The sequence below is a fragment of the Tachysurus fulvidraco genome, chromosome 24, assembly GCF_022655615.1.
Source record: "Tachysurus fulvidraco isolate hzauxx_2018 chromosome 24, HZAU_PFXX_2.0, whole genome shotgun sequence".
NCBI classification, from domain to species: Eukaryota; Metazoa; Chordata; class Actinopteri; order Siluriformes; family Bagridae; genus Tachysurus; species Tachysurus fulvidraco.
Genome location: NC_062541.1, coordinates 6,005,544 through 6,020,543, shown reverse-complemented (window position 1 = coordinate 6,020,543; position 15,000 = coordinate 6,005,544). Strand labels below are relative to the sequence as shown.

The window sequence follows — 15,000 nt, the reverse complement described above, 5'->3', positions numbered from 1 at the left end:
TTCAAGGACTGTTACTGTGGTTTTGTTTGTTTCTTAATTTGCTAGTTGTCTCATTAGCTAATATAAAACCTTTAGTACGAAGTTAGAATACTGCTCTAAGAAATCAAAACCTAGTGCATGATGGGCAACACAACACAACGCCGAGAAATACAATAATGGCTCTGTAATATTTATTATTTGAAGGGTGAAATGGAAGGTACTTAAGTCTAAATGTAAATAAAATTCAGACAGTAGAAATAGCATTTCACTGAAGGGGAAAGGGCATGTGAGTGTGAAAGACTTCTGGTAGAGGTTACTTTCACCAGGCGCTAACTTAGGCTAAATATGACCTGTGAAAGAGAACGTGAGCCAATAGAAAACAAGAAGACATTACCGGAGGCTCTTTTGTGGCTAATGAAATGCACTGATCTTTCGTCTTAGTGTTTCTTGTCACACAGCTAAAAAAAATTAAATTAAAAAATATCTATCTTTTTTTTCATATTAACTTTCAAAGTAAGTGACTGTTTATAGCTATTCTAATGTAAAGTGTTAAACAAAGCTTTTTTAACAAAAAGAAGTAAAACTGATGATGTTCTACACTGTAAAAGTACACTGTAAGAAAATGAGTACATCGATTTCCTAGGTATAGGGATAGATAGTATAATTTTAAATTTTAAATTTAATCTTTTTTTTAAAATAATTTTAAACTTTAATTGTATATATTCACTTATTTATTTTTCTTATTATTTTTTCCTTCTTCTTCTTCTTCTTCTTCTTCTTCTTCTTCTTCTTCTTCTTCTTCTTCTTCTTCTTCTTCTTATATATTTATTTATTTTTCTCTCTCTTCTGTTTCCATACTACTGTAAAGCTGCTTTGAGAAAATGGGAAATTGTTAAAAGCACTATACAAATAAATTGAATTGAATTGACTTGACTTGATTTGATTGAGTTACATTAACACTGTTAGTATTTGTACGTACAACATGATTTAATGACAGATTTTTAAAGCTTTGTGTAAAATCAGACACCGATTGTTCTGTAACAGACACGTTAGCATTGCTGTAGATCCGATCAGCACCAACATCCTCGAGATTTCACAGAGAACCGGTTTAGGTTAATGCTAATGAATTGTCCTTAAAATTGAATCTCATTTTGTTTATGTTAAATACACAAATTTTTTATTTATTTGACTGAACACATATTCCTTTTTTTCCCAGTGTACTTTATGCATTGTGAGGTTATTGTTAATTATTCAAACTTTTCTGGTTGGTCACATTACACCCTGCTATCGCCGATTATTTTCCGCTGACTGTACCAGCATTCTTTCACTCCTTGCTTACACAAGCGTCACTTTTCAATGTAAAAAGTGTCCACGGCAGTCAGAAAGTTCATATCCTGACAGGATATATTTGAGTACCTTTCTTTGTAAGACTTATGCCATGTTTGTAGGGAATAAGGGGTTTTCGTGCACAGTAACCCGTGTAATGGGTCTCGTGAGGCAGCGAGACGTTCCCTCGTAGACAAGTGCACCGAGCCGTGATGAGCGAGTGGCTTTAAAACGAAAGCGGGACCGTCTCACTTGTCTCACGCTTGAGGCTTTTGGTCCAAAAGCGTACGCTGATTTAGTTCCAACTAATGCTGGACTTTTCATAACCTTACGTTTGTGCTTATCCTGCTCTTTGTCTTTAGCCGAACAGAACGTTCCCACCAAAGCAATCTATCCTAGGAGCATCATAGCTTTCCTTTCCTTTCCTTTCCTTTCCTTTCCTTTCCTTTCCTTTCCTTTCCTTTCCTTTCCTTTCCTTTCCTTTCTTTTCACACGCTGTCAGCTCAAATGCTGGATGTGTTCTAGTGTCATTACACGTGAGAGTACATGTTACTCGGTATGAGGATGATTTGTTTTTGTGTAGTGTGGGTGTGGAGATTTAGGAATCTGTTGGAACATGTGCTGCCACGATATGGATCATATCCAATATTAACACATTTTTCCACATAGCTGAGTGAGAAATGACAGTATCGATTAGCCCGAGTGTGCGACTGAAAGCTGCATAATAACTTGGCACACACTTTGAGACCTCCCTTTGTTTCGGGTTGCAAATTGATTATCGTTTTCTCTTTATCATATTTTAAAGATTGATTTTTTTTCCCTTACGTCTTTAGCCATTAGCGCAGAAACAGCATTATACGTCGGGATTATAGTAAATTATATTCTTTGTTCCAGGGAAAGGAGAGAACAGCATGCTGAATATTGTACTTGTCTAATGATGAAGGCATTAGTATTCATATTTGTATTTAGGTAGATCAAATTATATCACATTTTTTTTAGAACGGGACATGTATCATAACTACTCCAGAAAAACTACTCACATTTAATATCCTTATTCAAGACACAACCGATTTAAGAAACGTTTTGTCATACGAAGAAAAGAAAGGTATTACAACTGTTGGTGTGTTGAAGCTTTTGGAAGGAGTCTCTGCTGTCAGATAAAGAAAAGAACTATTGATGGATGGCTTTGTGGTAACTTGTAAGTTGTTTTTACTTTTATTAAAACAGAAAGAACGGAGAGGCTGGTATGAAGTATGATGTCATTCCTTAATTAAAACTGTGATCGTTGACACTTTGCTGTGGTGTAAAGAGAATAAAAGATTTGAACCGCATCATATCATCACATCGGTGATATGTTTCATACTAAATACACTCCCTGAAGACTTTTACTGCATGCAGAAAATACACAAAGCATTTCATATAACGCAGAAAGTATTTAAGGGAAACTTTGTATAGATTATAGGTTTGTGGATCATCCCATCTGTATATTGTTTTACACCGGATGCCCTTCCCTCTTCGGGACTGGCATAATTGGCATAATATTAAATTGGCATAATAATCCCTCAGTGCCTGGGAATCAAACCCCGTGCCTCTGCCAGTGACGCAACATCGTATAAAGTACTTTCTATATATACTGGATATATGTGTACTATTTTGGGTGCACTGACTGAAGCACCTGCAGTTCTTTTTTGTTGTTGTTTTTTTTTGCTGTATCCCGATAGATGATAGACGATGTGTGGAAAGACAAACATAATATACTTGGCATGTGATAGCTGGCATGTGATAGTTGGATTTACAGATCAGATGGTTTTGTCTTCAAGCCTCAGATTTACCAAGCTGCAACCACTGGGTCGATGAGAAAGGCTCTTAACCCTAATTTGTATGAAATGATATAAAATGTATGTCGCTCTGGATCAAATGCCAGAGTATGTAAAATTCAGAAGACGTTCAGGCGAAAAAAAACAGAATTTGTTGATGAATAAACATTTTTCAGCTTAGATATTTCAGCCTATTTCATGTTTTTTATGTTGTATTCTTAAATGGATGAGCTGTACCAAATAACAATCCTCTATACCCTCTCCATTAATATCCACACCCCTCCTTGTATAATCGTACTTTCAACCATTAGTCGCAAAATTGAGGTTCCGTCTCATTTGACTGTGCAATTAGATGTTAGAAAAGGACAATATCATTTCAGCCAATAATCTGTTTTATTGCCGCGGTGGAGTAGCTCAGTTTTGGGCTGTTAACGTTGTCCTGCTCGATGATTTATAGCTAATTAGAATCTGTAGATTCGTCATTGTCTCTTTTATATTTTTATTGCTTTTAAACTAAAAAAAAAAACGATTCCTGTAGATGAAATAACGAATAACGTTGAAATTCGAGTTACCTGTAATTGAGATCTGATTGGAGGTATTAAGAGGTTTATATTACGATACTGACATTTGCAATCTGCTGTGCAACATGGAGCTCCGTCTGCTGAAAGATCAGCTCAGTGAACAAGCTTTCATTCGCTGGCATGAGGAACATGTGTGAGGATGAAGATGAAACTGGGAGTGTGACATATTCCACATCAGAGGATCGAAGAGATTGAAAAGACTAAAGAAAATAATAATTAATAATAATAATAAGATGAAGAATATAGATTAACTATTGGAGCCGATCATTCTTTGACTTAATTCGAAAACTATTCTGGTGTTTTTTGCATGCTCTCTTCTCTAATCTTCGTGTGTGTGTATATGCCGTGTGTATAGTGGAGTGTGTGTTGCGTTCACAGCCAGGTGGATGTTGTTGATGCGCCTCTAAAGCGGATTTCCTGTACTTGCTTGTCGTAGTAAAATGCAAACGAAGAGGCCGAGCTTGTTTGATTTTCACGATCACGCATCACGCTAGTCTGACGGGACAGATTTATTCGCAAGTCGTGTCGCTGCAAGCAGAGTTTGTGTGTGTGTGTGTGTGTGTGTGTGTGTGTGTGTGTGAGAGCACGAGCGAGCTCCAGCGCTGAGCCTCGCTGAGCACTCTAATCTGAGAGTAATCCATTTCTCACAGATAATGACCCACACACCCACTGTACTCTACATGCTGCACACAGGAACACGCTCCTCGCTGAGCCTTTGATGTCGGCACATAGATAACAGCACCAGGGAGCTCCTTTTCTTCTTCTCTCTTCTCGCTCACCTTCCATTGTTTCCTTTCCTTTCTTGTATCTCTCCTGCTCTGTTTTTTTTCCCCTCTCAGTATGAATCCGACACTCCTTAGTCCCACGAAGTGCAGTGCACCATGCAGTAGCTTTATGCTTTTGGAATGAAAATAGAAAACGGAAGCTAGATCAAACCCCAGATCTGTATTTCTTTCACGCTCCTTTCTCTTTTCTCATATTTCTGATTCTTTCACAACTTTTATTCTCACATTCTCCCAGGGTTTCTCTTCTCTTCCTCTCAAAACTTACTTTCTTTCTCTTTCATAACCAGGCTCAAACTACAGCTGGGTTTGGGCAACAGCAACAACAACGGTAATTGTACCGTGCATTCAAAGGTGTGTCTGCAATATTTTAAGTCTTTCTACACCTGTAAATATCCCATCATTTCGAATGAACGTTACAAAAACAGTGCTGTAGCTCTGACTTCGAAGAGTTCAGGCTTCTGTTGACATTTTTACAGTATGGAAATAAGCCCTGCCTCTTTTTGAACCAAAGCTGCTCAAATCCCTTTTTTCATAAAAGGCAATTTTCGAAAAACACACATAACCCAGGTTTACATGCACCCTAATACCTTGCTAGTAATCCAACTGAAATGCATGCACCTTCAGCAGAACAGAGTCCTACCATCCATCGGAGATGAGTAATCCTTTTTATAATTAGAAATTTAATTAGAAGAATAATAACAACCACCTTTTCTGTCTGATTATTTTCACTTTCAGACGCTCTTCACCAGACGCTCTTCACCAGACGCTCTTTCTGCGACAATTCGGGCAAATAAGAAAATATAGTTCGTGTTACATGTTTAGCAGTGCGATTAAGCAGCTTAACGAGTCGACTGGTTTCGCATGTTCCTGTTGTTATGGCAACGTTGACACTAAACCTCGCTCCCCGTATGTTCATAACTAGATCGGATTACAGACCGTATAAACCGAGAATGCACACGTTTGCACTTTATTCAAAAGCATCAGATATATCAGTATATGAATATTATTCGTATAACAATTTTAATGTCAATATCATCAGTCACTGTATCGTATTCATATGCTCTATTTATTTCGGTGTGTACAGATAATTCTATTTTATTTGTATTTTTTTTCCTGTCTTTATTTTCATAACATGGGCGGACATGAGTTAGGTATTTCTACAAATAACATATGCTTTTGAATTGAATTTGAGTCAAATCAGAGTCATTTAGAGTCGGAGCGAGAGTATACAGATTCAATTCAATACAATTTAATTCAATTCAGTTCAATTTTTCAACTTTTAACAATGGACAATGTCTAATTGACTGAAGCGACTGTGGTGAGGAAAAACTTCCTTAGATGGAAGAGGAAGAAACCTTCCACTCAAAAGTGAACCTCATCCTCATTTAGGTGACATTGGAGGGTGTGATTATAAACTGTTATAAACACCGGAAAGTGTTATTATGAACAATGCCCTTTCTAGAGTCACATATAGTCTGAAAATTGTGTATTGATTAGGAGGTTGTTGTCCTCAAAGATCACATGGAGTTGGCATCTTCTCTTGGAATGTCCAAATACTTCATGAAGCAGAGTCTAACTGGAGCTGGTACATCTCTAGATGCCTCAGGATCCTCACAGGGTTGGCCTCTTCTCACTGAAGGTTCAAAATCTTCATGACACAGGAGCTGGTACAATCGCTAGATGCTTCGTGATGGGTAAAAAAAGAGAAGCAAGTGGAGAGGAATTAACATAGCTGCTGTTCAGAATATATACATGCACCAGATGATAATGTACATTTGATCAGATCTACTAGAGCACACAGATATGGGATGTATTATGTGCGTGCCTGGCTAAATAGATATGTCTTCAATCTAGATTTAAACTGGGAGAGCGTGTCTGAGCTCTGAAAACTGTCAGGAAAGATATTCTAAAGTTTGGGAGCTGAATATGAAAACATGCTCTACCTTTTTTAGTAGAGTAGGATTAGCTGAAATCTTAGCATGTGAACATAATTGTTGTTTCAACAGAAGAAATGGAGAGAGAACAGGGAAAGGGGGAAAGCATTGTCCATGTGTTCACCTCACAGGTAGCCTGGCAACTGCTTTAAAGCAGGGGAAACCACATCATACACACTGTGCCACTAGCTAAAATTTACATCACATTTACATTTACAGCTTTTAGCAGCCTCTCTATGCAAGATGGACTTACAGAAGAGCTTTGTTCATCAAATATATCCTTCTTTCTGTCCTCTAACTAGTAAAACTTTCACAGACTAAGAATAGTATAAATCTCAGTTTAAAACGAGATGTCTTGATGAACATCTTTCTTGTATCGCCGGAGCTCGTGGGTGAAATCAAGCTACTTTAGAGGCTCCATGGCGACGTGGTGTATGATTGATACGTGGCCTCAGGTAGGTGGGAGGGGGTCTGATTTTGGGTTTGTAAGCAAGCATCAGTGTTTAAATGGGAATTTATTTGATAAAAAAAAGTCCTCTGAAGCTTTGAACATAGCTAACTTAAGTTGTTAAAAACAAACAAAAAAAAAATCCCAAAACCTTACCAGTGTTATAGTGAGATTCTCATTGGAGAAGATTTGCTAAATATTAACATAGTATGCTAAAATTCCAACCTTAAAATAATGCATTTTATTCAGCTAACACTTTAGAGCCAGCACCTAAGTAGAGCACTACCGTAGCTATGCTAGTTAATAGTAAGCTAGCATTACAGTGACAGGCAGGTTTTGGAGCATTTTATCTAAACATAAACAACTAGCTAACTAATAGAGGTGTAAAATAAGCATTTAGATGTATTATAGTTATCTGGGTTGCATCTGACATGTTTGGTTATAGTGAAGGTTTAATACTGAAGTAGATAAACATTTAAGGCTGAATCTCTAGCTAGCTTGGTTAATGTTAAATAAAATAAGCCATTAAGTATGCTGATGTTTAGCTAAACATAAATAGCTAGCTTTAGCATTAGCATTAAATGTAGCTAGCTGTTGGTGTTAGATATTACTGAATACTTAATACTGGAGTAGCTAACATAAAATGCTAAATTGCTAGCTAGCTTTGTTAGTGTTAAAGAAGGTAGCTACCTATTATCCATCTAAATGCCTTAGCTAACTCCAACCCATTAAGGGATCTGTTATATGAGTCATGGTCGCCACAGCGATGAACTGGTGACACATTTGGACACTTTCAGGATAAAATCCAGATGTAAGTTATGCAAAATAAGCAGGTGTAAGGTGTAATGCTAGTCATGATTCACAGTGCTAGAGGAGAAAAAAGAGAGGGAGGGGTGATGATGAAAGCTAGAGGAGGATGAGTCCTTGAAGGAGAGGAAGCTGATTATGGCACCGTGTGTCTGCACCAGGCTGTCTCTCCCAGTTTTCCTGTAAGATTGCGCTTTCTTTCGTGTGAAGACTAGATTTTGCGTCTGATGTTTTTTTTTCTGTTTTGTATCTTTGTGCTCGAGTAGCCAGTCTGTGTGCTTCAATTCCCTCTCAACCCAAACACTGTCTGCTGCTCTCGCTGCCAAGCTTTGTGCCCTCTGCCCACAGCAAATCAATAAAGAGCTGAGTCTACACACACACACACACACACACACACACACACACACACACACACACACACACACACAGATTTTTTTGCAGCCAAAACAAAGCCCACACATGTTTTCATGTCCTCTGTGATGACTTCACTCCAGCAGAGATGTTGCTGTGTTGATACGATCTCGCTTTTTTCTCTCTGTCTCTTTAAACTGCTTGTGTTTAGCACCTGATCTTAGCGGTGCACCTGATTTGAGCCTTGAACCAGCTTTGTCTAATTATCATTTTACTGGTCCTCATCAGAGTGTGTGTGCCCTGCGATGGGTTGGCACTCAGTCCAGGGTGTATCCTGCCTTGATGCTCAATGACACCTGAGATAGGCACAGGCTCCCCGTGACTCGAGGTAGTTCGGATAAGTGGTAGAAAATGAATGAATGAATGAATGAATGAATGAATGAATGAAAGGTCCTCCTTAGATTTGGACAAAGATTTCTTCTTCCTCCATCAGTAGATGATGTATTTTATTGGTTGCTTCACAGCTTTTACATTAAGTGAGAAATAAACACTTGGGCTTGTGCTGTTATGTGAAAACCATCAATAGCAGGGTGGGATGAGGGAGATTTCCTGTTAAAACCTCAAAGTCGATTATTTTCTCTTTATAGTAAAACAGGACGTGTTTTATTCCTCTTATCTACCTTTTTATTTACTTATTACAGAAATGAAAATGGAAAGGCACAGAAGCCTTTATTATCGCTACATATACATTACAATATAGTGGAATTCTTTACTTCGCATATCCCAACTTAGAAGGTTGGGGTCGGAGCACAGGGGGAGCTATGATACAGCGCCCCTGGAGCAGGGAGGGGTAAGGGCCTTGCTCAAGGGCCCAACAGTGGCAGCTTGGCAGTGCTGTAGCTTGAACCCTGATCCTTAACCCAGAGCCTTAACCACTTGAGCCACCACTGCTCCAGATTCATCCACTTATAGTTAAATTTAATATTAAAAAACAAGACGTTAAACACTGGTATCACTACCAATATCTGTTCCATTCTCTCACAAACTTTCTTTTTTTTCAGTAAAATAAGTCAATAAGATTTGTAAAATGCAACTAATTGCGGCATACAACATCCTCCATCCTAAATACTTTCCAGTGTCTGAAAAACTAAAGTCACAGCTTTACATCTGACTGTTATAAAGGGCTACAACTGGATACTCCTATAAGAAACGTGTAATAAATGCACCGCCTTGTAGAGCTCGTCACCATGTCAAAAGTTCAGCATGTTTTTTTAATGTGTTTATGTGGAGCATTCGCAGTTCGAGTCCTTGTGCGAGCAGCCGGAGCTCCTGTCATCACCGATCAGAATCAAAATCAGTCTAGCGGAATAAATAATAAACAATAACAAGCACTTCTGCAACTCCTTACAGTTGGTCAGGTTATACAGTTGGTTATAAACCTGTTATAGATTTAGTCCCATTACGGTGTAACTATTAGAGTAATTATTAAAAAAAATAAATATTCTTCTGTATTACTGTTTCACTGTCAGGGAACACAAAATAAATATGGAAGCACATGCACATGGCTGGATGTGTAAAAGTCTATAAATCATGTGTGAGCCATGTGAATCAAGTGCACTTGCCTGGCTGAGTATTTGGGACAGAGCATGAATTCAGCATTCGGCTACGGAATGTTTCGAGAAATCTGAACTTTTATTTTAGCCTTTAGCTAAGCAAATGATGCGGATCAATAAAACGGCTCATTAAATGGATCTAGAAGTTTCCTCTTGTTAAAAGTTCAACAGTGAAAATGCCAGTTATCTGAAAACATTTCAGTCTTTCTACAAGGGAAATACACTGACACAAGCACAACACAGAATAGATTTAAAATGTAATTGTTTTTTTTTTATTTCATAGAACAGAACATCTTGTAGCTGAGAATAAAAAAGTAGGTAGGTAGTTTGGTAGGTAGGGTGTTACAAGACTTTTGACTTTCTGTGAGAAATCATCTTATTGGACATTTTCAGTCATTAAAAAAAAAATCCTCACATCTCCAGGGTTGGGGGTTCGATTCCCGCCTCCGCCTTGTGTGTGTGGAGTTTGCTTGTTCTCCCCGTGCCTCGGGGGTTTCCTCCGGGTACTCCGGTTTCCTACCCCAGTCCAAAGACATGCATGGTAGGTTGATTGGCATCTCTGGAAAATTGCCCGTAATGTGTGAGTGACTGAGAGAGTGTGTGCCCTGCGATGGGTTGGCACTCCGTCCAGGGTGTATCCTGCCTCGATGCCCGATGACGCCTGAGATAGGCACAGGCTCCCCGTGACCCGAGAAGTTCGGATAAGCGGTAGAAAATGAATGAATGAATGAATGAATGTTATGAGTCAGGACAGTACTCAGTACTCTCTGTTTATAAAGTGTCATGGGAAGGAGTGTGAGCAACCTGCCGGGCAAACAATTAACACCACACAATAACAATAGTACAGAGATAAAAGGACAACATCTTTTATTTTTTATTTTTTGACCCTCTGTAAAGGTGTAACTCAATACTACACAGCTCTGTTGTGTGTTTCTCAGCTAGGTATAGAAGAATAGTCTGGTTTGAGGGCACGTGTTGATTTAGCCATTTTCACATTATCATTCTGTGGAAACTGAACTGTTTAAATAGCATTATGACTTTGTTTGTTTTTATTGATTGTGTCTTGGCAGCAGTCACCTGACACCGTCCCCGGACCCAGCGCTGGCGTCCACACCAAGTCCAAGGTAGGCTACACTTCTTATATACTACTGATGTGTATGTGGTCTTACCGTGTTATGTTTTTGCTACATTAAACGTCAAAGTGATCAATCGTGATGTTTAACAACTCAGTTTGGATGCTGTAAATGTTATAAGGTTAATGATTTATAACTCCGGTCTAAATCATTAGATTCAATTTTTAAAAGCTATTAATATATGAAGAGAAAATAATCTTACACAAAGCTCAGGTAAATATCGTTGGGTTTCTCTGGAGATTTGTTTGGATGATCTTGTGCTATTTTAATGTTGAATGAGCCCTAAACACTAAAAAAGTTTAAAGGTACCACAAAGTACTAAATTCAGGTGTGTGTGTGTGTGTGTGTGTGTGTGTGTGTGTGTGTGTGTGTGTGTACTCAGTGGTCTGATGTTTAGTAAGAGACAAGATGATGTTCCTCTCTAGGTTTCATCTGGAACCTTGTGGGATGTTGAAATGAAAACATCTCAAAGGGTTTTTAAGGTAACTGTAACTTGGGGATAAGCTGAGAAACAAGTACAGATGAAGATGATATTATTTCTTTAATGACGAGGGACCAACATTAAGATTCAGCAATTGATAATTAATCATGCCTTTCCCTGTGCTTATGAGCTTACACAGTGTTTCTTTCTGTGTACTTTGTGTTTAATCGTCAGATTGCTTGGTTTGTTACGGATAAATTAGATCAGTGTTCGCAACCCGAGTAGCTGCCAAAACCTTTAGGCAAGCAAAAGCACTGTTATGCCAAAAAGAAAAAAAAAAGTCACTCCAATAGAAGTGAAACAGGTCTGTTTCTTTTATAAGGGTAAGAAATGATGAGGTGAAAAAACAACTGTAGTAGTGTGTTACCTATCAGATTTGTCAACTTATTACAATAAACCATTAGATTAGATTAAAACCATTCAATATCAATAAGACAAAACTATGGATTCTGATTGGTCAGAAGAATAGAACAATAGAATAGTAAATCTAATCAAACTGAGATCAAATTCTTTCTTTCTTTCTTTCTTTCTTTCTTTCTTTCTTTCTTTAAGAGAAAGTGAGAATAGTGTAACATTATATATAACCATAAATGGATAAAAATAAATGACATACCGATCTTTAATTTTTTACAAATGTAATAGTTGCATCAGCAAATTGTGTTAGTGTGAGAGGAACCTGATTTTTTTTAAATTAATAATAATCTTTGTGGTGCTAAAGCTAATCCTGTCTTGGGTTGGATCACATCACAATGCCCAGTTGTTGATTATTTTCCTATAACATCAATTATTTTATTCCCTACTTATATATATATATATATATATATATATATATATATATATATATATATATATATATATATATATATATATATATGTATACGTATATATATATATTATATACGTATATATATATATATATTTTTTATTTCTTTATTCAACATTTATTTAAACTTGTAATAAATTGAGTCTGAACCATGAAATAAAACAAAAAAAAAAAGAAAAGAATAAATATTAAATATTAGAAAGCACTAGTATGTAGAGGAAATATATCTTCTCCCTACAAGACCCCACAGCGACCCCGACCCCGAAAACCACCGTCTCAGATCTCGGCCGTGAATTCGTCTCTCTGAGCTGTTGAGCTTAATGTGACTGCCAAACTAAACTAATGAATCTCCAGTGAACAAAACAAGCAAAAAATCCATCAAATTAAACCTCTGAATCTCCCAGGAGCCGTCAGCGGGTCCTGACTTACATTCCTCACGCTCGTAATGACATGCCATTCCCATTAGCCTCACTGTAGTTATTGAATAATTCATCCTACTTACTGAATAATAAGCTTTAAGATGAATTAAGTGACTAATAAGTGAGATTCTAAAGAGGTTGAAGACATAGGATTGAAATCCTAATGCCTTTATTTTCCATTTTCTCTAGCAGAATTATGATTATAAATAATTTATGAGCAGTTTATCCACCGGAATTTGATCGTGTAGTGGAAAATGACAATATAAAGGTTAAAGCTGTCAAAAATCAGAGGATGTTTAAAGGACATTCAAATGCCATTGAACTCTGAAGAATGATTATGGATAAACCAAACAAACACCAAGACACTTTGTCTGTTAAGTGATTGATACCGATACATTGCGCACGATACGAGCAGGAAGACGAATGAACGAGACAAAAAAGAGAATATTAGCATTTTTTTTTACAAATTAATAATTGCATTAGCAATAGAATATTATAGAAGCTTGAAGAAAGAACATGGTTGAATGTGGTAAAATATTGTACATGTTATAGAAGATATTTTACACCTACAGTAGTCATGCTTCAAATAATGAATGAAGTCGATGTAATGGAGTAAATGTAATGTTAATTCCCACCAATCCCGTTCCTGGAAATGTTCTGTCCTGTAAAGTTCTATTTCAGCACTGATCCAATCACACAGACTGATTATAGGGGTCGGCTTCATTCCTTTAAATTCAGACCTCACTGCTGTCCCATAATCTGATCAGCTTATTCCTGTCTTTCAATCATGTCTGTTTTTTATCTCTTGAAAGACATAAAGAGAGACAGACATGGAGACAGACACAAACAAAAAGAGAGACAGACATGGAGACAGACACAGAACAAAAAGGGAGACAGACACAAAGACAAAAAGAGAGACAGACATGGAGACAGATACAAAGACAAAAAGAGAGACAGACATGGAGACAGACACAGAACAAAAAGAGAGACAGACATGGAGACAGACACAGAACAAAAAGAGAGACAGACATGGAGACAGACACAGAACAAAAAGAGAGATAGACATGTAGACAGACACAAAGACAAAAAGAGAGACAGACATGGAGACAGACACAAACAAAAAGAGAGACAGACACAAAGACAAAAAGAGAGACAGACATGGAGACAGACACAAAGACAAAATAAGAGACAGACATGGAGACAGACACAAACAGAGAGACAGACATGAAGACAGACACAAAGACAAAATAAGAGACAGACATGGAGACAGACACAAAGACAAACAGAAAGTCAGATATGGAGACAGACACAAACAAAAAGAGAGACAGACATGGAGACAGACAGAACAAAAAGAGAGACAGACATGGAGACAGACACAGAACAAAAAGAGAGACAGACATGGAGACAGACACAGAACAAAAAGAGAGACAGACATGGAGACACACACAGAACAAAAAAAGAGACAGACATGGAGAGAGACACAAACACAAAAAGAGAGACAGACATGGAGACAGACACAAACACAAAAAGAGAGACAGACACAGACACAGAACAAAAATTTCTTCATCACATATTCAGTGTGGACTGATGAAGTAACAGCTGATGGATTACAGTTGGCAAATGAAGCAAACGTCCAGGGAAAACACACACACACACACACACACACACACACACACACACACACACACACACACACACACACACACACACACACACACACACACACACACACACACACACAGTGTAACTTTTCCTCACCAGGAAACAGGCAGTCTTGTATAGTCGAATGGTTAAAGACGAGACATTTTTCTTACATCAGTATAGACAGTATTACATCATATCCCTCTAATTTTTTATTTTTATTTTCTTCTAAATCTTTTAGTCAATCAGAATGTCAGTAACTCTCTATTCGTTTATATTCAGATTAATCTAGGTTCAGAATATTACAGTTTACAAATGAGCAATATCGAACGACACTTCATACGTTTTTCCCAATTTCTTGGGATGTTTAATGTGGAACTTTCTTCTCTGTCTCTGAGACAGAAACAGCTCGTTACAGAGAAACTGAGACGTCGTCCATCCTGAAGATTTGGCCGGAACTGTTGTACAGATTACTGACACTGGAGACTCCTTCCATAAGTGTTAAATAAACATCTCCATACTGAAAAAAAAAAAAAATTCCTTAGCTCGCATTTATGTGGAGCATCTCACATGCACTTGTTACCATAGAAACAATACGGTATTTGTACGATTGTACTGAAGGAGCGAGTGTCATAGCTGCGGTCGGAGACAAATAATCACCATATGACCAGTCAGAGATAAAAAATAGTGACTGTTATAAATATACATTTTCATCAAATACATCGTAAGTCGGACATAAACATGTACAGTGCCAAATTGTTTAACGTTACATGTTAAAAAAGAGTAAAAATTCAAATGAACCGTCTTGCTTTTTTACTATTATTATTTGTATTTTTAAAAATGATTTTGACCTGAATTCATT

The 15,000-nt window shown here is 37.4% G+C and overlaps 1 protein-coding gene across 4 annotated transcripts in view; it reads left to right on the top strand.

Annotated features, from left to right (window-relative positions):
* rapgef5a (Rap guanine nucleotide exchange factor (GEF) 5a) overlaps positions 1–15,000 on the top strand; it is an 85,415-nt gene that overhangs the window by 2,481 nt on the left and 67,934 nt on the right. For 2 of the 4 annotated variants that reach the window (XM_027175733.2, XM_027175732.2), the window contains exon 2: positions 10,715–10,765. In XM_027175733.2, coding sequence (XP_027031534.2) covers positions 10,715–10,765 — 51 coding nt within the window. Of the gene's footprint in view, positions 1–10,711; positions 10,766–15,000 lie in introns of all 4 variants that reach the window. The other 2 variants (XM_027175731.2, XM_027175730.2) reach the window with 1 other exon arrangement.